The 23604-nt window shown below is 38.4% G+C and overlaps 1 protein-coding gene across 1 annotated transcript in view; it reads right to left on the reverse strand.

Annotated features, from left to right (window-relative positions):
* tusc3 (tumor suppressor candidate 3) overlaps nucleotides 1-23604 on the reverse strand; it is a 65465-nt gene that overhangs the window by 21448 nt on the left and 20413 nt on the right. Inside the window, exons 2-6 of the mRNA XM_070917158.1 lie at nucleotides 19993-20162; nucleotides 15683-15800; nucleotides 11866-12006; nucleotides 8791-8931; nucleotides 8351-8440 (exon numbers count right to left, since the gene is read on the reverse strand). Of these exons, the coding sequence (XP_070773259.1) occupies nucleotides 8351-8440; nucleotides 8791-8931; nucleotides 11866-12006; nucleotides 15683-15800; nucleotides 19993-20162 (660 nt within the window). The remainder of the gene's footprint in view (nucleotides 1-8350; nucleotides 8441-8790; nucleotides 8932-11865; nucleotides 12007-15682; nucleotides 15801-19992; nucleotides 20163-23604) is intronic.

The raw sequence follows: 23604 nt of genomic DNA on the forward strand, positions 1-23604 counted from the left end.
TTCTTTCTAATATTAGAAGGAAGATGTGAACAGCACAGTCAGTGTTCATGCACTCATTTGAATACATTGACATTAAAAAACCTTGTTTATATAAGAACTGCATAAAACAGCCCATTTGTCAGACTTTGAAGAAAATTAGGTGTCTGCACCAATGCAGGCGTATAATATGCATTTACATATACACACAGATACACACGCATTATCACTGTATTAAAATGAGGTTGAGAACAGGCTTTGACTTGTGGCAGTCAATGATTTCCTCAATGTGCCACATCCTAGTGTGCTGTCACAGAAAACAGACATGACAGGAACGTACCAATAAAAATGTAATAGTTAGCATTAAAGGCAAGTTGTGTCTATGCTGATAATACAAAGTATATGAGCAATGAGCATACTTTGTCTGTCCTTTTCTTGACTCGACTATTCTCTGTCCAAAACCAAACCATTGTAGTGTTAGCTGTTAATAGCTGTGGGCCAGATAACCTTTACAAATAGCTATATTCATCCCTTTCCATCCTGTATCATGTATTTGTGTGTTTAGTGTGTGTGAAAGTGTGTTTGTGTGTGTTTTGTTTGGTAAAGGTCAGGAGGCACTCAGACAGGAAGAGGGATAAATGAAAAGTCAACAAAGCAGAAAGAACAGAGAGGAGAAAGAGTAAGTAAGAGAGAGGAAGAGAGATGGAGTGGAAATATGTGTTTCATTTATATAAACAAAGGATAAGTTTGACTATGTGTGTTGTTGCAAATGGGTAAAATGATAGGCCATCTAGGAAGTGAACCTTGCACGGTACTCTGGGTAAGAGCGTCAGCTAAATACCTTCAACATAAAATGAGAGCAAGCGTGAAAGAGAAGCCCAAAGGAGAGGACGATTGTTAGCAGGATGATACAGCTAGACTGAATCAGACCTGTAAAGCAGAAAGTGCCAGTCATGAGTCAACCAAAAATGTTGAAATAGTAGATCATTATGGAATAGGCAAAATAAGTAATCAATTACTTTTGACTGATAGCTAGAATATTAGAATCAAAATATTTCTTAGTTAAAAGAGAAATATGCTGCAATAACCAGATCTGAAAGCATATGGGGGGTGATTTCTCCAGAAGTGCAGAGGGACTATGGGCAGGATCACTGAACCCTTCATTTGAACAAATATGGTTGTCTATTTTAGGGATTCAGGTGGTGCTTTAAAATCTCATTATCTACTCAATGTTTATGCAGTTCAATGTTTACACACTCCATGGAGAGTTCAGTTTAATTACCCAAGAGTCAATTAAAGCCATTTAAAACCTGTTTTCTTTTTTTGAAAACATGTCAATCAGTAAAATGAGGTGACTTCTCATTTCCTCAATAGACTAAGTTTTATTTGTGTTTTGTTTTTCTGGGATATAAGGGGAACTTCATCTGGTGGCAATGAGCTGTATAAAAAAAAAAAAGAGCCCACGCACACACATAGGATTAGGTAAATAAAAGCTGACTTAAAGAATTGCTGGCTTGACCAAAAGGAAATCTAAATACATCTGGTAAAGGGCCAAAATACATTTATACTGTGTTTCTTTTAAATCTTGTCTCAAAGCCTTTCATATTTTACGTAAAGCAGTTAGTATTACCTTGATGTTGACAGGCTATACAAATAAAAATTGCCCTGCCTTGCCAAAATCTGCACAAATTTTTCATGTCAAGGTCAACTTTGACCCACGAATTTGCACCAATAGAACGCCATCTTGACAGTGGTGACCTTTGAGTTAATGGAGAGGCAGTGAGTCCAAAATAGAGGAAGCTATTGTAGCTTATTAGCTATGCTGCCCCATCCACTTTTATTAAACCTGCTCTGTCGGATTAAAAGCTGCTTCACAAAAGGAGAATGTTTTGCAGACAGCTATGAGTCAATGGTACAAATATTGTACTTCTTTTGAAAAGTGTGAACTTTATTCACACTTTATTAAATTGAGCTAACTGAGCTAACTATCTTGCTAACCTGACGGTCAGCTATTGCAGACAGCTTTTCTCCCTCTCCACTAACACTATTGAATGAAATGGTATACAATCCTCAGAACAAAATGCTAGGAGAGAAAAAGGCCCAGTACAGAGAAAACAAACTATTGTGAGAGCTATTGTGACTGACTAGTGCTAGTCTGGCTGGCTAGCGTGTTAGTAAGTAATTTTTAACCATAATTTGATGTTTCCGTTTTTGGATTCAGTCTGGCACTATATACTGTATGAATATGGTTGGCATTTTGTCACTTATTTTCTTCTATCTTTTCTTTGTACACCAATCTCCTCTCCCTTTCTCTTACTTTCTCTCTCACCTCCAGGATATATGTGTATGTGTGTATATATGTTCTTAATTACAGTTTTCTGCTAAAAAAACAATGGTCCCAAACACTTTATGTGTGGCTGTGAGTGAGTGTGAGGAGACAGAGAGGAATGGTCAATGTGTATTGGTCAAACGAATATCCAGCCTAAAGGACCATTTATTTCACTGCTTCACTACACTGTTCAATTCTCTCTATATCGGCTCACAGATAAACACCCAAGCATTCCCTCACTCAATCAAATGCATAAACACACACACAGAGAGGTGTGCAGGTACAGCAAAAACTAAAACAGCACTCACACTCAGCAACACACAATTATGTCCTCTGTGAGCCAAAAGTCAACTATTTGCAGAGAGCCAATAAAAGGGACAGCAGTGTATCTTTAAAATATGAAAAGGTTAGCAGTAATGTAGAGAGGGCTGCTGCCAACAGCTGCCAAAAGCCATCAACCAATCATGTGAAATCAGCTGGAAATATGGAAATGTCATCAGCCAATAGTGTGGAAATAAGGGAGTGGTTGTCACAGTAAAAACCAAGAGAGAAACCCTGGCTGAAATGCATCACAATGGCACGCTTTACTTGCTTACTCCCCCAGAATTATATACCTTCAAACGAAGTGGCATAAGCCGGCTGGTGGTTAGCATTGCAACGTCACTTCTGCGCGACATACAACAACAACAACAACAACAAAACCAACAAAAACAACAGTTGTTTGAGTTGTGTTTTGGGCTAATGTTACGAGCTGTTGTTTACACAGCGAATGTTTTAAAAATGCTGGTTGCCGGTGCTGTACTGGCACATGTCTTCGACCAATCAACGTACCCTTATGTCTGGACCAATTACCATTAACTTAAATTACTCAAGGTTCCTCTTGTGCTGGGAGACTACATACTAGTAAGTAGGAGCTAAAAAATGTCCCTCAAAACGTCAATTGTTCCCAACTGTTTCGAAAACGTCTTACGTCCCATTTTGTGTGTTTGTGTGTGTGTCTGAGCAAAAATGAGCTAGCAGCATTTTCTTGGCTGCACAGTGAGACGCTCACTATAATTTCATCTGCTTGGTCGTGCCATTCGTCAGTTGACAAATCCTTTCAATATAGTCTACCTGGCCTCGCTCGCTCATCATTTTAAAGGAATTACACTGTCTCAGGAGAGAGGGAGAAAAAAGAGAGTGGAAGATTAGAGAGGGAGGTGAGAGGAAGTAACATGAAAAGAGGAGGGAAGTAGAACAGGAAAGATAAGACAGGTATCCTTTCAACATTGTCTGCCCAGTTCAAGCTATTCACAGTCAGGACACAGAGAGGAAAAGATGGATTCAAAGAGAGCATAGGGGTAAGGATGAAGATGGACCAAAGATGGTGTGACGGGAGGGAGGACATAAAAAAGCCATTTACACAGGATCTAATGCAGCGATTTTGGTTGATTGGCTACAACATAGCAATCTGGCCAGGAAGCTCAAATGTGGTTGGGTTGAAGCATGTAAGTCACTAGGGTTATCAATGAGAGTGCTGATGTTAAAGAGGAATGATTAAGGTTAGGCTATGAGGCCTAGGAGGCTAGGCCTGTAGGGGGCTTAACAGGAAATTGCAGCATAATAGCACCAGCCGTCAATAGGTTCACATAATTTAACATTATTGGTTCACACACATTTAGTGGTCCCTTTGTTAGGTACACCTGTACACTCTTTTCACTATTTACATACATGAGCAGGGCAGAATATTAATTGACACCTCTGAATATAATGCAGCTGATCTTAATCTTAAAATAAGTACAACTTTGAAAGAAGTTAAAATGCACCCCTCGGTTTAATCTAATGAAGTTCAGTATTGTTTAGATATGTTATAATATTAGTCATTAACCTATATAATCTTTATAGACGTTTAGCTTTGCTGTTTCTTCTGCAAACAGAAAAAGTCAAAGAGCCAGCCACAGGCTCCTGTGATATAATGTTGTCTATTAACATAATGAGCCTGGATCCACACTTGTGACATATCTTCTTTTCTCATCAGGTGAAAATCAGTCAGTGTAGACATGTAAATGGGGTTCATCCCAACTAACAACAAGTGGCACTACTGATGTTCTGACGAAAGGTTACTTTGGTGGCAGTTCTCCATCACTGAAAAATTTTAAAAAGCTTATACTACAAAGTGTTGAGAAGGTAAATCTTCATATCAGCCATTTTGTTGTTTAATTTCAGTATGACATAATATGTGTCAATGTATAGTAATGTAATATGTACAGTGAATGTCATGGCAGGCATCATTTCCATTTCATCTCCCACACTGCCTTCTTGTATCAGGGCAAAATACTCAAATAAGCAATAGAATACAGTATATATCAGTCATGGGATTTTTGGGGGGAAGTATTTCCAGGGTGGACAAATGTATGTTATGCAGGTAGTCACTAAAATAACAAAGCCCCTTTCTTTAAGAACACAGCATGCAGCTAAGGGTTTCACACAGATAAAAACAGAATTGTCTGAATTAATGTCACACATTTTGATGATATTTTCGACCCCTTCACTTGACTCTTTTCATTTGTTTCATAAACTGCTAAAATCCCAAACTATGAAATTTTAACTTTCTGGGTAAACTCGTAGTTTCGCAACTTCAATAGGGCATATAATGGGCCTTCCGCCAGGTCTTCAGCCTTTCTGTTCCTAACTGGTATAATTTTGTTTTCTGCATGCTCAGTAATAAATCTTTTATGACCTGCTCACCTTTGCATTTGAATCAGACGCCTATGGCTATTGCTCCCTACAGTTAGGGAATTAATTTCTGTCTTTATCTAAAATGCTGTTTCAACACTTCACTATGTCAAAGCTTTAATGCTGCCCTCATCGCTCTTCTCAGTTCACACAAAGCCAAGAATAAGAGAGGAAGAGAGGTCAGAAGCGGAAGGCAGGTAGGAATGTTTCAAACGAGCTGACTGCACTTTTTTCTTATGAAGACTATAACATTATATGAGGACAGACAGATGTGAGATGTGCTCTGCAGAGAGGGTGATCGGCTGCAACCTCCCATCTCTTCAGGACCTGTACTCCTCCAGGACCCTGAGGAGAGCCAGGAAGATCGCTGCTGACCCCTCCCACCCCGGACACCATCTGTTCGACCCCCTCCCCTCTGGCAGGAGGCTGCGGTCCATCAGGACCAAAACCTCCCGCCACAAAAACAGTTTCTTCCCCTCTGCAGTCAACCTGACAAACTCTCACTGACACCCCCCCGAACACTACCACAAGCTATACAAGCTATACGTTATATTAACGTACATCACCCCTGTCCCCACTGCGTTACATTAACGCACCCACCCCCTACTGGACACTTTATCTGGACACTTTACTTTACTTTATTCTGGTCACTGCACTGTTGTTATTTATCTTATCTTATTTTTATTTTTATTCTTATTGTTATTTTAGCTTTTATATTCTACTTATTTGTTATCAAAACAATAGCACCTTCAGACCACAGCAAATTCCTTGTAATGTATGTTACTTGGCAATAAACAGTTTCTGATTCTGATTCTGATTCTGATTCTGAAACAGAGAGGAGACGGGAGGGCATAGAGTAGAAAGGGAAGGAAAAAGGGAAGGGAAGCAGAAGAAGAATAAAAACAGAGGGAGGGTAGAAGTAAAGGAAGGGAGGCATGGAAGAAAGAGAGCTGAGACTGAAAAGAACAAAATAAAGGACAGAGAAATCAAGTGAAGGTAAAAAGCTGAGCATATTTAAATACAACTAAATTAATATCAAATAATGATCCTAATGTCAAATACGATATCAAATGGAGAACTACCAATAACCAATGAAAACAGAGTGTACACTACGGTGAGAGTTGTTACATTGACGATTACAGGTTGTGACATGTGACAGGTTGTGACATCAGTGATATCAGGAGTCAGCAGGATATTCTCAGATATACTATGAAGTTTGTGATCGGTATTCTTCATCTACTCGGGCAGCCCGTCCTTTCAGTCCCGTGTCAAAGTAATAACTAATGCTACAGAAGTGTTTATTCCAGCAGATATGTGACCAGTGACGGTCAAAGTGCTTGAGCCCCATTACAATATGCCCTCAGTGTGCATGTTGGTCAGTCCGTTGTTCCTGTCCTGTACAAAGCAGTACAAGCTGCATTTGTTCAGGAATTATCAACAGGTCAGAGTCTTGGATGGAGAATTACTGACATTTGTGGTATTATGTTTTTTCTTCTTCACAATACGTCAGTATTTCAGTGCATTAACAGTTACAGTAAGAATTATGGCCAATGAGCCACTGTTTTCAAAATAAAAGACATGGCATTTTTTTTTGTTTTCCCTGTTGTACCGAAAACATAACAAAACAAAGGTTCATACCGAATCGTGAATTTTGTATACCACTACACCCCAAGTATTGGATGCCTAAAAATAATGCCTTGTCGTATTTAATGTGTTAATGTTAATGTTACACATCTTATTTTAACTTATGAGGGAAGTTGGACTGGCTAGCTAGTAATGTTAGCCTCGAAGTTAACTAGCTAGCTAACATAACAGCTAACTAACATTACGTCTCTGAGTTATTCATAAACCTTTGTTTAACTAGTTTATTACTGAACCCGTCCATCACACGCGGTGCCATCCACCACCACAAATTAATTGCCAACCTGCTGGGAAAAATGATAAGTGAAGTCTGTTGTCATGTGTGCAATGCCATGCATTTTAAAAATGAATTAGGATTGAAAAAGTCTCTATCAACAACAGCATCATCTCGGTCTGTAGATGTGTCCAGTGGTTCAGAAGCAAGTAGGTGGCAAAGAGAGTGGAGTGGAAAGAGAAATCACACGGAAAGAAGTGGTGAAGGCTGGGAGTTACAGTTGAGAGCTACATAGGATGAGGGTTAAACCTATTTGTTTTCAAACAGACTGAAAAATGACAGAGAGCCAACAGAGCCTGACAAATAGAGTGCCTTTTACACAGAACAAGAGAGAGGGACCATACCATATGGAATGGAAGATGGGAAGGGGCAAGACGGAGGTTGTGATGCTTTTTTTTGTTATTTTCTTTCTCTTTCGACTTTATGAACGTGTGTTTGTGCACTCCCCTCTGTTGTGTGCCTATGTGTATTCTCCAGGAGTGCTGGTTACAGGGAATACCAATCCTTTTCAGTCTCTGTGAGAGCTGAATTGACTTTTCCTACAATAACCACACTGCTTTGTAGACTTGGGGTCTGTGAGCCCATGCATCACTCACAGTGGAAGGGTGTGTGTCCGTAAATGCACACATGGTACATATCAGATCAGACAACATAATATTGTAGACACATCTACGTCTTTTGGGTAAATTTTCTTCACTCTATTCCTCTCTCTCTCTCCCATCACCTTCTCTCCCTCTTCCCCATTTTCTCAATTTTTCTCATATTTTAATTTTAATTTCACACTTGAATGAACAAACTTAAATGATGACCAGCAAAACTATATCTGCAAATGCTGTGTGTGTGTGATTGTTTGCACACATATTGGTAATAAGTGGCAACTGAAAAACTGTATAAAACAGAGGAGGTGAGGCAGATCACCCCCCTCTCTCTCTCTGCTGGGTTCAAGATGACTAAGGTGATATTAACACACAATGACTGCTCCCAGCTGTCCAGTAACACAAACGCTGTCCCTGCACTGACCTGTTAGCAGGTGGTAATGCTACTGACTGCACCTTACTCGGGGCCAACAGCCTTACAGATGTTGATCAAATACAGCCTCACTTGCCACACTGTAAAACGGAATCCAACTTAACCCTTGATATGTCGTGTTTGCTGAAAACACATAGCAATTGTAAAGAAATAAAGAATGGCAGAGACTAAGAAAAGGGGGAAAAGGACCAAGCAACCAAGCAACAAGGAAAGAAAGGCAGAAAAGAAGGGAAAAGAGGGGAGGATAAGAGGAGGGCAATAAAGAGATCGAAGGTTGGATGAAAGAACAAAAGTGGAAGGATAGAAAGGAGAAATTAGAAAATGAGCAATAGATGGATGAATGCATGGATATATAGAGACAGGAAAAAATATTTTGTGACTCATACCACTTGTCCATTCTGGGGGTTTTTGTGGGCATAGGGAGGACCTCTGATGTGATTCCACATCTGACCGGATGTCATCGCAAAAACTACACACTAGAGGTGGGGAAACAGACAGGAGAGAATGTGAAAGAAGCATCATTATTGGTATTATTATCATGGTTTTTAACTGAGACAGTGTGAAATTTAACCACCTCAACATATAACTCTGGGAAATAAAAATTAAGGTATGTTAAAACAGGCAGAAAATTCTACTAATGAGGTGAGATTACTCAACTCAACTTGTTTCCAGTGCGGGTTCACTTGACTTTGCTTGTGAAGGTGGATATTTTTGGCAGAGAATATATTTTACTCCTCACAGTGGATTAAAAGGTTCCCACCTAAGAAACAGGAGGGGGGCGGGGTGTTTTTGTGTGTGTGTGTGTGTGTGTGTGTGTGCGTCATACCAGTGCAGCCATGGCCCATCCAGTCTTGTTGTAAATGAATTCCAAGTTGTTCCTCCTCAGATACAGCAGCCCTCCAACCAGAGACACTAACAGAGCCAAAGCAATAGTCCCTGAATAATTAGGAGGACGGAAGACACGAATCTGCAGGGAGAGAGATATATCAATCTTAATGTTATGTTAATGTTCATATTGTTATTGTTATTGTATACAGTCCAAATATTTGGACAAATTGTATTTTGATGCTTTGGCAACACTGTTTTCGGAACTTTCATACCAATAAAGTCTTTTGAATGTAATTGAATAGAATTGAGAGAGAAAGAGAAGAGAAATATGAAGATCATATAACTTTATATTTTTCAGTTACTGTGTATATCACTATACTATATTATACATGTATAGATGTATTGAACGATATATCAATGTAGTGAATATTGCTAATACACTTCCTTCATACTTCCTTTTCCCAGTGTGAACCAAGAGACATGTTTTCTTGACTTGACGATAACTGAATTAAAATGATATAATATTAAAAAATCCATTCAACTGTTCATTTTTATACCTATTTATACTTTTTTAGGGATGCAGGGGGGTGTAACCTATCCCCAACAAATTAAAGTCACTGAATGAGTAAAAGTAAGGAGTATTGTGCATTTAAATACAATTTGTTTTGTGGATATTCAAGCACAAACTAAAAGCAGAAAACTGAATGAAAATCTGCACCCAAAGAACAAATTCTGACCCCACCTTGACAACTGAATCAGTCTCGACAACAAGAACTCTAGCCCTCATAACCATTTGCTTTGATTGGACTCGGCAGAGACTCAGTCTAACTGAATGATAAAACTCAGTCTGTGAGTGGACAATAAATTTGTTTTCTCAAACATACCAGCTGTTCATTTAACACTGAACTAAACTGAACTGAGCTAGAAAATGAGAAGAAAGATAAAGTTAGGAAGACATAACCTTAAATCCACGATTAAGTCAAAACATAACAGATTTGACATTTGGGAACAGTATATGTAACCAAACAAAATCTAAGCTTAGTGAGAGCTGGGATGCTTTGATTACATATAACATTAGAAAAACATTCATCTGTAATTTTTCATGGAAACGCATGGCTTGGTGGATTTTTATGCTAGTCACACCAACAAAGCAATAGAGCCAGAGCCTAACCCTAACCCTTAAGCAAAAGGTTGTTTCAATAACAACATGATACAAAGCATGGTTTGCAGCCCATTTTTTATTTTTAAAGTTGTATGAATAGTCAACTATCTTCCTGTTTTCAAAAAGGATTTGTCAAATGTTTTCAAAACCCCCCAAAATGTTTAATCACTTATAAGCTGCAGCACAACACTAAATAATAAAGCAACATTTTAAGAAGGCAAAAATAATGTTATTAGAAAATAAAACTCCTCTGCAGAATTTTATTAAATCTAATAACCATAGTCCATGTCATTTATGAAAACCTTTGTATTGTTTCTCACTCTCTCTCTTTCTGTGTGTGTGTGTGTGTGTGTGTGTGTGTGTGTGTGTGTGTGTGTCTGTGTGTATGACTATAAAGCCAAACTGACAACACGCTGCGCTATTAACAGATGCAAGGGTAAAATGTTCCAAAACACAGAAGCAGCAGATGGCACACACATTTTTAACTGACATAATCAGTGTTAATGACACATGCCTGTTCTAAGTGTTATTGGATTAAAACTTCTGTATATATAATTCAGGAAGGAAGAGAGAAAGGAAAAGAGATTTAGTATAAAGCTCTGCCACATACTACAAGTTTTTTGTTTTGTTATAGACTTAATTTATAATGATTTTGGACAAAACAAAAATAGGCTTGTTTTATAATTAATTAATCTACTTTTAGTCATTTTTCTGTTTTAGTTGTAGATACAGTGAGCAATAATGCGTATGACAGTCCACGTAATGTAACGTTGTAACACCCTGCATGACCTGAAATAGTGTGGTGTCTTATAACACATTAAGTCATTCAGAATTTGATCTTTGTAAAGCCACATTCCCCATCTATCCTTATTGTCATTCTTGAATATTACAGGCACTACCTTTTTCACACACACACAGACTTTTCTAACAGAGTTCCTCCATCACACAAATGTATTCAGCTCACTATTTTTTGAGCCTATATTTGTGCTTTCTTTTTCCCTATTCTTTCTGTTTTTATTCATGCGGTAAAGTCACATTGAAGTGCCTGAAAGCTAGCACTTAGTGTAAGTGCTCCCCATCGCCTTCTCTGAAAGGCAGCCTTTTGAATCCAGATCCATCAACAGAATGTCAGCAGGATGCTTGGACAATGTCTGCCAGTACTCTGTTGACAGGTTGTTCAGGGAAGAAGAAATTGTAGTCCGACAGTCGAAGGTTTGATCTCTCAGGTGCCAACAACTTAAGAGCCTGTTCCTTGGAGCTTACAGGGCTATGACATGGTCAACTTTGCTTCTGCCCTTGCAAAGACTAAGGGTGCCTTAATGCCTAACCTGTTTAGTGCAAAAAACTGTGGTGTGCTTGCAAAATTGATGCAGCAGAACCAGAGATATCGTCTTTCTTATTCCACACATTCTTCTTCCTTTACATTACCCACAATGCAACTCCACTGTCGACAGTACTGTCAGAGATTCAGATGTGTTATGCTAGTAGCAGCTAATGTAGCCTCGAGCAGCTAGCCTCAAGCAGAGATCAGTAGCAGACTACAGAGGTCGGGTAAGCTTTCTGCTTTCTAACTCCACGCCCCCACTTTTTTTTCATTTTCAAACTTGTAGTCTTCAGCCCCAACTGGCGTTGCCCCAAGTGACATCACTTGAAGCAATTTATCAGATTTTGCACAGCTCCCTCTGGAGCCACAAAAGGATTTACACAACTTTTTTTCACATATGCAGTAGTATTCCACCTGTAAACAGACTTTGATGTGTCTGTGAATTCCCTTTTAAGGCTGGTGTGAAAGCTGTCAATCAATCACTGGTACGGACTACCCAACCCTACAGAGACAGCCTGCATGTATCAATGTGTGCACGTTTCTTGCAAAGGTGCATGTGTGAATGTGACTATTTGCGTATGTAGTACCTGCACATCTGTGCGGTCTGCAATCCACTTGGCCAGCTGCTCCGAAGCAAAGCCAATCCTTTGCAGGTCAAACGTATCAGCCCTCTTTGGCTTTCCCTTAGCCGGGAAATGCATGAAGGTTGGAGCGCTGTTCATGTTCAACTAGAGGGAAAGAGGAAAATGAGGGTCAAGTTAATGTCATTTCTGACTTGTCAAACATATGAAGCAACATGTCATCCAAAGATAAAGATCATGAACATCATAGATCACAATCAATCTTAATCAACTGATTGATGTTAGTATCAAATCTTCACCTCCTGACTGCTTTGCATTAAGTTTTCAGTCTCCATCGGTAATCACTAAATACTCAATTGCTTACTGTCCTAAAACTTCAATTCTGAGGCTGGTTCTCTTTTATAAATAGAACTCCAAATATTAGTTATCTTACCTAAACATCAAAGTGGTACGGCTAAAAATGTCCTTCAATTATAATTATTATTACAATAACAATGTCTAATATTCTTTGGGCTCTGTAGTTATCCATGTGTGTATGTCAGAATTTCAATTTTTTTATTATTTTTTGTTTACATTTTAATCACTGCATTAAATAACTAGTTAATTCTAGAAAGTAAATCGTGCTTTTATTACTTTTTGCTTGGAATACTGTAATTCTCTTTCTTCCTGCCAAATAGTCATCTTTTTTTATTCATTCAGAAGACAGCTAATGCTCCAATAGAAGTATATCACTGTTGTGACATAATTGTTGACACAGTATATATTCCAACAGTGTTCCATTTACTATTCCCCAACACACACACACACACACACACACACACACACCTTTGTGAGTGATTGATCCCCAAAGTGGAACAAACAACTAAACATCCGCCAGCAGTTTCAATAAAGATATCCTTACTGACAGCGAGCATCACATCACCACTGCACGCCTCTAAATTGCTGCTGTTTAGCTCAAAACTGCATGAGACCTTGAAAGACCAAATCGTGTCCCTAACATCTCCAGACTGACACTCTTCACAGATATTATACAAAACTTTAAATATTATAATTCATAATTATAAATTATTATCTGATACGGGGATATTTGCACTGTGTAGCTGTACTAGCTGAAATATAAGCATTGGGTCCTGACTCTGTATTAGGCAGATACGCAATATTAAATGACTTAGCAAAGGCGCGATGACAAAAAGATAACCTTCAAAGATCATAAGATATAAGAAACTGCATCAGTGTGTTGTATTTCCATCATGTTATATGCTGTTCTGTGTGTGTATCTGATTACAAGACAGTAAATGGGTGTGTGTTGGCCATCACAGCTAATAATTGTTTAGAGAGAACATCTCCAATAATGCTATCTTTGCATAAATATATTCTTCTGTACACACACATACACACACACACACGCAGCTAAATAAAGACAACTGGTAGAACTTTCTCTTCCTTCCTTCCTTCCTTCCTTCCTCTCTCCCTCCCTCCATGTTTCACACCTATTTAGCTCCAAATCCCAGGACTCCCTACAATTATGAACAACAATGAAGTCAACTGGTTTACTCTCTCCCGTTTTTCCCAAGACACCTGAAGAAAAATTGAGAGGAGAGAAAAAGGAAGGAAATGAGCAGAGGAAACGGAGAAGGAAGAAGAAATTAGAGGAGAGTTGCTATGCAGATTATTTATCTCCGTTATATAAGTAGCCACACATTTTTTACATACTGTATGCATACAAATGTAATAACATGTATACGTAGCATGTACATTTGAACTTCAATAGCCTGACAAGAACAGATGTGGATAGTCATGAAAAGCAAAAAGCCTTGAGGAAAAGCACAAAAGAAGTTGCAAGAAAGCCAGCGGGCAAGAAGTAACAATTGAATTGTTAAAGGCAAAAAAAACAATATTATAGATTTTAGGGGCATGTTTTAATGCCATTTTCACTGGATTAATCGATCTAAAATAAATCAAGATATAAGAAAAAGAAGCAAAACCAGGCTATTTCTAACTGAGCACAGCTATTTAAAGAGTGTAGAATACAAAAGGACAACAGGGAATTTACCTCCATATTTTGCATCGTTTTCTGTATTTAGCTAAAGGTGCAAAACCTCCTGTTGACCATCAAGGTCACTGCACAGCAGAGTCTATAACTTTCTGTCCACGCTTACAAGCCTGACAGTGCATAATAAATAAAATGCTGTTTTTATGACATTTAACACTGTTTAAAGGAATAGTCATGTATTAGAATTAGGCTGGTTTTATTTCAGTCATCAATCCTTTCCATCATAGTCACATCTACAGTTCAGTACAATTAACAGGGAGGTAATATGCAGTTCTAATTTATGGCATAGTAGAACTGCAAAGAAAAGGATTACTGACAGGCCAGTGGACAGACCTGTGTTCATGTTGAAGCCTGTGACTGATGTCTGACATTCACTGGCGTTTTTCCATTGACTTCTAAAATTTGCTTTGAGTTAGGCCTAAGATTAGAGCTGAAACAATTAGTTGATTAATTGATAAGTCACTCGCCAGAAAATGAATTGGCAACAATCGTGAAACTCGATTCATTGTTTAAGTCATTCTTTTTAAGCCAAAGAGCCATAAATCCACTTGTTACAGCTTCTCATGTGTGAATATTTGTTGCTTTTCTTAGGCTTGCAAGGTCGAGCTATGCGTCAAATATAAAAACTACATATGGGTGACCATGAAAATAAGACCTACCCACCCACCTATATACTAAATACACATGGAGTATCAAATATGAAACTTGTTGTGGCTATCCCACATGCCTGTGGCTTTTCCTCCCACACACTAAAGTCAAAATAAAGGAAAAAAAACAGGACTGACCATGATGTGAATTTCTCTTGTTTATATTCTCTTGGAATAAAAGCAGCTACCTACCAATGCATCTGCTTGGGAGTGTGTGTATTGTGTGTTGTTTGCATGTGTTTATAAGCATTTAATTGGCTTTATACTCGTATACTTGCTTGTTTGTCCTTTTAAATATGTTTATGTGTCTTACCGTGTATTACTCTGTGTGCCATTTAGTGTATAAATACAGCAATCCATGTATGCATGTACATGTTTGTACCTGCCCTCTGCATATGTGTCCTTATATGCCTTTCTGCCATTGCGACTTTGTGTGTAAATGCATGACTTTTTGTGCGTGTGTATGGGAGGTTATAAGGAAAGAATGAACATATGGCAGCAGACTGTCTCTGTCTAACACTGGTAAACCACAGTGGAAAGGAGGAGGGGGATTGATGAAGGGGGAGAGAAGCCACATTTGCAAGTGAATGATGTTACCCCACAATTTGTGGCCCACAATGGCACCTTCCTTTTACAGTTTTCTTTTATTTTTTTTTTGAGCCAGAGCAACCAACATAAGGAGTCTTAATATCTTCTGTTTGGAGCCATTAATTTAGTGGAGCAATTTACCTTCAGCGTTCTGGTAGGTCCTATGATAAAAATAATCCTTTACCAACACAACAGTAATTAGCTTTTGGTGTCCAATTTGTTTTTAAAGGTCTTTCAGCTTTGTCATACAAATCTTCCTTATGTCACAAAAAATAAAACTCCCCAAAGAGAGAGGGAAAGTTATGATAAACTATGACTATGAAGCTAACAGATTTTGAACGTGTTTCATTAATGTCATGGGTTGGGTGATAATGAGGGACCAACATAATGTCAGAGAGAAAACAATGGATGTTATGTGCAAGCAGAGGGATGAGGAAGGCAGGGGGAGGGAGAAAAGTAAAGGATAAAAGGTGCAACTTGCAGTAAGTTTGGGTGAATACACTTGGTATTGATGATAGACTAAATAAGTAGTTACCTGTTGGAAAACATCAGCTCCCTCATCGTAGTCCACTACCGTGAAGAAGAGCTTGTTGGAAAATGCAGAAGAGTAACGCCAAGAGTTTGCCAGAACCTGGTACTCCTCATTCGCCTGCCTATAAGATGGCAATGAGATGGACAGAGGGAATGAGAAACAAAAACCAAGAAGGAAAAGTCAAGAAGAAAAGTCAAACCAGAATACACATTTTCACGGTTACACAGTTACATTGAGGCAAAAAGGGACTGCTTAACACTTGCTTTGTCTCAGATACACATACCATGCCAATAATTCAAATTCTATTCAACATTATCTCTTCAGTGGCAAGTAAATCTCTTTGATGGCAGATGTGACTAGAGTCAGATGTCACTCTGGTTCTAAAAACGTAATGAAACATAATTTCAGACCCATATTGCCACTGTTATGTAGAAAAAGACTAATTTTCCAGCAAGGCAATAACCCAAAACAAGCTCTCAAAATCCTTCTCAGTATCTCATTTATCATTTTATTTCAATTTCCTTCAAACTTCAAAGCCTGATGAAGGTATTATTTTAACCAGCCATGGTCAGTCCAGTACATCACCTTATCTTCCTACATGACAAGATAAAACACTCTCTCTCTCTCGTCGCTGACTTTAGCTTTATGCCTCTTTCCAGCTGCTAAACTTCACTTTGGCATTGTGCCTTATGTCAACTGCCTCTTGTGTTGGCTTTAATTAGTGGGAAATTGTCTGTCAGGATGTGTTATGTGCAGTGATGTTACATTGTTATCTTTGCAGCTAATGTTGGGATGGTCCCTTTGAAGTGTCAACGGTTTTAAAAAGTCAGCGGAGATGAAGTTGAAACTCAGGCCAGCAGCCTGTCAGGGATTACAGTGGTTTTCAAATCTGCCGGTGAACACCACTTTGCTGGAGTTGTCAAGGTGTCGACAGATATGGTTTGAACTGTCCGTATAGTCCATGTTATTTATTGTTTATTTAGCTTCTGACAACTGTCCTAATGATGTGGGGGTTTTTTTACTGATGGGGGTTTCAGAAATATATATTGCAGTGAGAATGCAATTTTGTTTCATAATAAGACACTTCGATCATATATATCTTGGAGTTTTACAGCAGTGAAGTAATCCAACTTGTATTATTTTAATTGAATATTATCTCATTATTCAATGCACATAAACGATGTGCAACTGTAAATTAACTGTTACTTAACTGTAAACCCATTTTCAAACCTTGATTATACATTAATAAAGCAATACCTTTCACTTTGGCTCATTTCTAAATGTGTGTTTTTCAAAACCAACCAATCTCAACTATGTGATCCCCAGAGTCAGCTGATGATCAGGTTTGTGTGGAATGGGAAAATGCTTGATGTAAAAAGTCTGTTAATCCATGTCCCATCTTAAATATGTGAGCATGACAATTAGCCATTTAAGTGTAATAACAGTCTCTTTATCTGTCTCAGCAAGGCAACATAAATTAACCAGCACAACAAGCTAGGGACTTGAATTATTAAAAAAACAAAAAAAACAAACAAACACTTTAAATTATTTGTTTTTGGTAGCAAAAATGCTACAGACTGCTGTGAACTCAAACATTAATACTATATCTTAATAATATATCTTTATGACATTTTTACACATAAATTATATATTCACAGTGTGTAGTGTTGTAGGTATACTGTAAGCTGCTGTGTTGCTTGTCTTTATCAATTTATTTCTTAATTTTGTTGTTTAATGTTTTAACTTATTTTTCTTTTTCATTTCTTGTTCTATATATGTATGTATTTTTATATATAATATTATAATTATACATTATATTTTTTCTATACCATCATCAGTGACGTGGTGTTTATTCAGTCAGTACAGTGTAATAAGCGAGCCTGACTGAAGCCTGTGATTGAAGCTTATTTCAGTTTCCTATAGTTGAGCAAAATGAATAAGTGGTATTTAGTCTGCACAAGAAAAAGAAAAAACAATGATTGGAACTGAAATGTCTTATGTTGTCAAACAAATATGCAGTGTACATGTAGAACCTTCCCTCTGTTATGTCTTGCAAATTCACTCATATGTGATTATCCATTCATATTATTTTTATGTGAACAAAGCTAGAACACTGTACAGCTCTGTTATATTTTTCCAGAAAACAGTAGTGAATATTTACTGGCAAAACCTAAGGTCGGAATGGATGAAACACTACAATTATTAGGTCAGACCTGAGCTGAATTATTTCAAAATGAAAAAGCAAAACAAAACTTAGAGACAGACATTCTCCACTAAGGTGAAGGAGATGAAAAATAAAACGAAAATAGAAATCAGCAAACGGAGAGGACAGAGCGCTCCCTTTTTTCATGCTTTTAATACATAAAGAGAACACACTCAACTTGAGAAACAACAAAACAGCCAAGTCGACAACCTAAGGTGTTACCTAGGTTTCTACCTCACAAAGCTAACTCTAGTTTTCTCGTTTGCAGTTACTTAGCAACAACGATACAGAATCATATTAGTCAAAACCACTTGACCCCAAAGAAACCTGCTAAATGTAACCTGGTGACCAAAGTAAAGAAAAATGTTTTCTTTCCAGTGAAAGAGTAGCCAGGTTTCTCAGTTTCATCCAGCATAAAACTTCTATTCTTGGTTAGGGGTTAAGCCCCAGCTGTCTCTGAACTGTTGCATCACTCAGTTTTTGCAGCCCTGAGTCGCTCAACCATTTATACAGCATGGTGCAGTGTGTGAAAGTACTGGCCATCGATGATAGGCATAACAATGTAGTGAATATAGTATGAAGACTGCTGTCTTTGAGTATACTTAATTTTGTCTCTTTTCTAGTGTGAAAGCAATACTTAGTTAAAAGCCCAGTCAGAATTACTATGTCGTATGGGACAAAACCTAAGAGTGATGTGGAAGTGAGGACCCCAGTGATTAGCCATCTTTTTCACTGCCTGACACTCCTCGTAATGCAGACGCTCAGGTCACCATCTAACATCCATCTCTTACTCTAACTCTCGCTCTCTTTTTCTAATGATGTGATGTTATCGCTAATGCTAATAAGAGAATGCCTGGGGAAATAGACAGAGAGCTAGAGAGGGAGGGGAAGACAGAAACAAACAAAAAGAGAAGAAGAAGCAGAGAGGCAAAAATGAAAATACATTTTCCATACATTTCACCCGAAAGTCGAAAATCCCTAACTTTTTGTGAGTAGTGTATGTATGTATGTATGTATGTATGTATGTAATAGTAGATTCTGTTCAATTTTCACCATTATATGAGGGAGAGTGTAGTGTGCATATCATCAACACATATATATATAAGACAATGTCTACAATAAAAACATGAGCATATCTGAATGATTGGACTTTGTATACAGATGAATATTCAAAGCTATGTTTACAACTGCTCACAATGCTGCAGTAGTCTTTACAGTAGTCTCTTATTTACAGTTACAGAAAACCATGTAATAAAAGCTACTAATGTGGTATTTGAGACATGTATTCCCAACACTGGCTCTCATCACTGCACTGACTAATCCAAAGTAGCTTTCAGGACAATGGACAGCTCCAGAGTCAGATCTAGTTTGAAAACCAGAGTTGTGTGCAGAGCTGTCCATGGTGCTGAAATACTTGGCTTGTTGGGGAGTTAAATTGTTTGATTAAGATGGGAATTCATTTAAATTCCAAATTAAAAATTAAAATCAAACTTCTAATCTTGTATTAGCATTTTACGGTAATGCTGCACTTGATTCTGCTGCAAACATGATGCAAGTCTGGTTTTGTAAATAAAAGTCCAATTTAAGATTCGCTATTGGGAATGTTGGAAAATCTCCTCATGCATTAAATGTTCTGAGTACGCAAGCAGGTAAGTAGGTCTTGTTGGCCTTGTTGGCCTTGTTCTGTGGAATGTATTCACTCCCCTTTGGTAGTACGACTGGAGGGAGTCCCTTTGATCCAAATGTCAACCTGACCCACAGGTTCTTGTTATATAATGCTGTTTTCTGTATTTCCCAAGGTGGGCAAGTCTATATGTGTATGTGGAAGGAGGGTACGTGAAATATCAGATGAGTTCTAGGACATTTGTGCTCTTGTGTGTTTGTGTGTGTATATGTGTGTGACTTCAGAGCTCACAGACTCTCCCACTGCAGATGAACTTCAGTGCACCGAGTAAACTTGCAGGAGGACATGAGAATATCAGGCAATAGAGAAAAGGACAGAGGAATGGCTTTTAAGGTAGGAGTTATGTGGCCTAAACTAGGTGCATTGGTGTGTGTGTGTGTGTGAGCGTGTGTGTGTGTGTGTGTGTGTGTGTGTGTGTGTGTATACCTGCAGACAGAACACTGCCTTTGAGGCTGCAGGGCAGTGAACATGACGATGACAGAGTAGTTCCTGGGTGGGGCCTTGACGAAGCGCCGGAACTTGTCCCCATTCATCCGGACAACCGAACGACGAGAGGACCACTCCATCATCTGGTCAACCTTCTCTGACAGCAGGTTCTGAACACACAGACAAGGAAAAGGGGAGAGGACAATACATCCCATTAGGATTTTCAGATTCAAAACACAAAAAATACTCCCATAAGACCAACAATGCTAAGGAACAGCAGATTAAACTAAAGGCATTTTAATAATATTTCAAAATATTATAAACACTCCGGAACACTGGTGGAACGTAACAGCAACATGTAAGTACATTTACTCAATTACTGTACTTGTACTGTACTGTAAAGTACAAGTACCTCCAAATGTACTTGAGTATTTCCATTTTATGCTACTTTATACCTCAACGCCACTACATTTATCTGAATATTAAAGTATCAGTCGCAAAGTAACGCGCAAAAATAAAATAATATAAATTATAAATATAACACTATTTTACTTTAGATACTTTAAGTATATTTTGCAGCTACTTATGTACTTTTACTGATTCAAATTTTGAAAACAGGACTTTTACATGCAATGGAGTATTTTTATGCTGTGGTATTGCTACTTTTATTTTAGTAAAAGATCACAATACTTCTTCTACCACTGCTCCTGTTGCAGGGGAGAAAAGCATTTATAGTCAAGTGACAGTGTAGAGAAGTTGCAAAGACATTGGTATACTCCTATAAAATGACCCATTTGTACAATCCCCTGATATAACCCAGCTTCCCCACGGAATATATCAAAATCCTTGACTTTTCTTGCCTGACAACCAGGCAATGTCACATAAATTATATGACATTGCAACTATTCCATGACCAGCCAGGAGCCTTACAGTATACACTGGCTGCTTTGAAAGTCCAAGTTAGATACACAGCAAGGTGTTGCTGGATGCCAGTTACTAAATCAAAATTTTAATAGGTTTGACACCTGGCCTGTTTTGACTAATGGGATGCAAACAAAGAATCTGGAATACAGCAAACCTAATCATTATTTACAGAAAGGGAGCCCTGACTTGGCAGTCTAGGATTGTGTGTATATGTACAGAAAAAACAGAGTTCTTGGTTGTGTTAGTGTGTAAATTGTAGGAGTCTGCTGTTGATTAAATCTGATCCGGCTTAGCTAAAAGGTCACGGAGCACAACACTAAAGGTAAACAACACACAGCATACATGTGTACACAAACACACCAGCTAGTGCCTTTGCAAGGTTTCTAGAGCTGAAATGCTCGTAATAGCAAACTCATATGGAGGAGTACAGTAATGATATAGTGTGCCTGTTTGTGTGTGTGTGTGTGTGTGTGTGTGTGTGTGTGTGTGTGTAATTCTACTGTAAGATTGCTGTAAGTCCTCAGCAGGACACTGCTTAGTTCCTACCAACGTCTTTGCCAAACTTGAGCTCTGAATTGATGAGTGATGAAATACTGAGACTGCTGATGAAACACTTGTTGTTTTCCAACCTCTGCTGATCAAACTGTACAGCAATAAATCTGTACGGGAAGCATATTTCAATTCACATTTGTGTGTGTGTGTGCGTGCGTGTGTGTGAACTAGACTGCGCTAAATCTGTCCTGAGGGTTTGTCATGCATTTTTCATTAAAAGACTGTTGTCCACCATCTCCACATCTTAAACACACACAGAAACACTGATAAATGTTTTTTCTTCCCTTTTCTTAACCCATCTCTTTAAAAACAACAACCTTACTGTAAATCAGAATGGGTAATACAAAAAGGAGTAATACCCTGGTCCAAACAGAGTGAATGAAGTAGGCATGCCACTTGGTTTACACATAAGACAACACATTAGATGAGAAGATGTCTATAATAATGATAGCAATAGCTAATGGGAAATGAAACCATTTCAATGTCAAAGCATTATATTATATATTATTGGTGCATGTTCTGCAAGTTTTCCAAATGTACTTCAGGATTTCTTGAATGACAAAATGCTACATTAAACATAAAAAAGGCTTGATGCTGAGCTGTGCCCATTTTATTGTTTACTTCTAAATGTGTTATTAAAATGTACAGCCAACCGAGCCAGCTGAGTGTGCTGACTTTCTCAGCTACGGTACAACATGCTTGCTTCTCGCTCTCAGTTGCTCAAGTCTCTTTTGGGTGGAGGGGCATTTGATGCAGGGCTGAAGTGTAGCAGAGAGGAGTGGTAGGCTTTTTGTGGCTGCACTCCTTGCATTCAAAAAATGATTCCCAATCTGCAATCAATTTACACCAATTCTAAGGGGTATACATGACGGTGGCGGCATCCTGGGTCGTTCCATGTACAGTAACTCTCCGTCTCTACCTCTTCATCCCTCTTTCTGCTCAGTAGTTTTCTAGAATTGGATCAAGTAGACAGTAGCTAAATAATTAAGCACTGTGCACTCCTACTGCTAATCGGGCACAAAGTCTCTCTTTCTTTCTCTCTCTCTCTCCCCCACGCGCACACATTAGGTCATCGGCTTGGCTACAGACACAGGGCAGAGCTGTAGACTAAATCTCTCCAGTAAACTGCCTGTAGACAAGATCAACAAAGACAAACAAAAAAGAAGAAGTGGAAGAGGATAAGGAGTGAGGAGAGTGAGACAGAGAGAGAAAGACAGACAGTAGAATGACGTGTTTCTGCTGTGTTGCTTGTTCACTTCACACTCCTGCACTAATGGGCCATGTATAATGAGGGAGGAGATTCGCTAAGAAACACAGCATACAAACACACACATAAACGTGGGCGTGCACGTCCAGAGAAGGTACAAAGTGCTATTCACCCACCTTTGCTTTTTTGTCTTTAATTTATACACCAAGTCTTTGCCTGTGTGCATTCAGCCCCAAAAGGAGAGCTGTCAGTCCTGGATGCCAATCATACTGGCAGTAATGATGCACTGCCTTACTGCCTTACGTTCAACACACACACAACACACACACAACACACATGCACACACACACACACACAGTACAACAGGGCTGAAAACATACAGAGGTACTGCTTGTGAGGGAAGAGTAAGAGATGATAAAGGTGCTGAAAAAGAAAGGAGAGAGGGGCAGCTGGAAAGAGAGAATACTTGCCTTTATATAGTGCATGTTTCATTTCATTTCATTCATGTCATTTGGGGGCTCTTAAAATGGACAGTCCTACCAACACTGTTAAAAAAAATGTCAGGAACAATACAGTTATTGAAAAAATGAAGAGACAGAGAGGGAGATTGAAAACTAGTCACTAGATACACCATCATCCATCCAAGTTTGGGATTTCAATTTTGCATTTTTCTAGTTTGAGAGTATGCTTTTATTACTCTATTTTGTAAGTGTTATAATGATTCTACTGTAGAGTATGATTGCAGCCATTGAGACATTATTTAACAGAAGCTGTGATACCACCAATATTGGTAACATGTATTGCCATGGGTATGTTTTGTATGAAACAGCACTTCTCAAACTCGTCTCCCAATTGCAAACCACTTCATTCTAAGGAGTGAGCTAATATTTCACATTAAAAGCTTCTCTTAACCACGGGCAGGTTTTTAA

This window comes from Enoplosus armatus, chromosome 2 (assembly GCF_043641665.1).
Source record: "Enoplosus armatus isolate fEnoArm2 chromosome 2, fEnoArm2.hap1, whole genome shotgun sequence".
NCBI lineage: Eukaryota > Metazoa > Chordata > Actinopteri > Centrarchiformes > Enoplosidae > Enoplosus > Enoplosus armatus.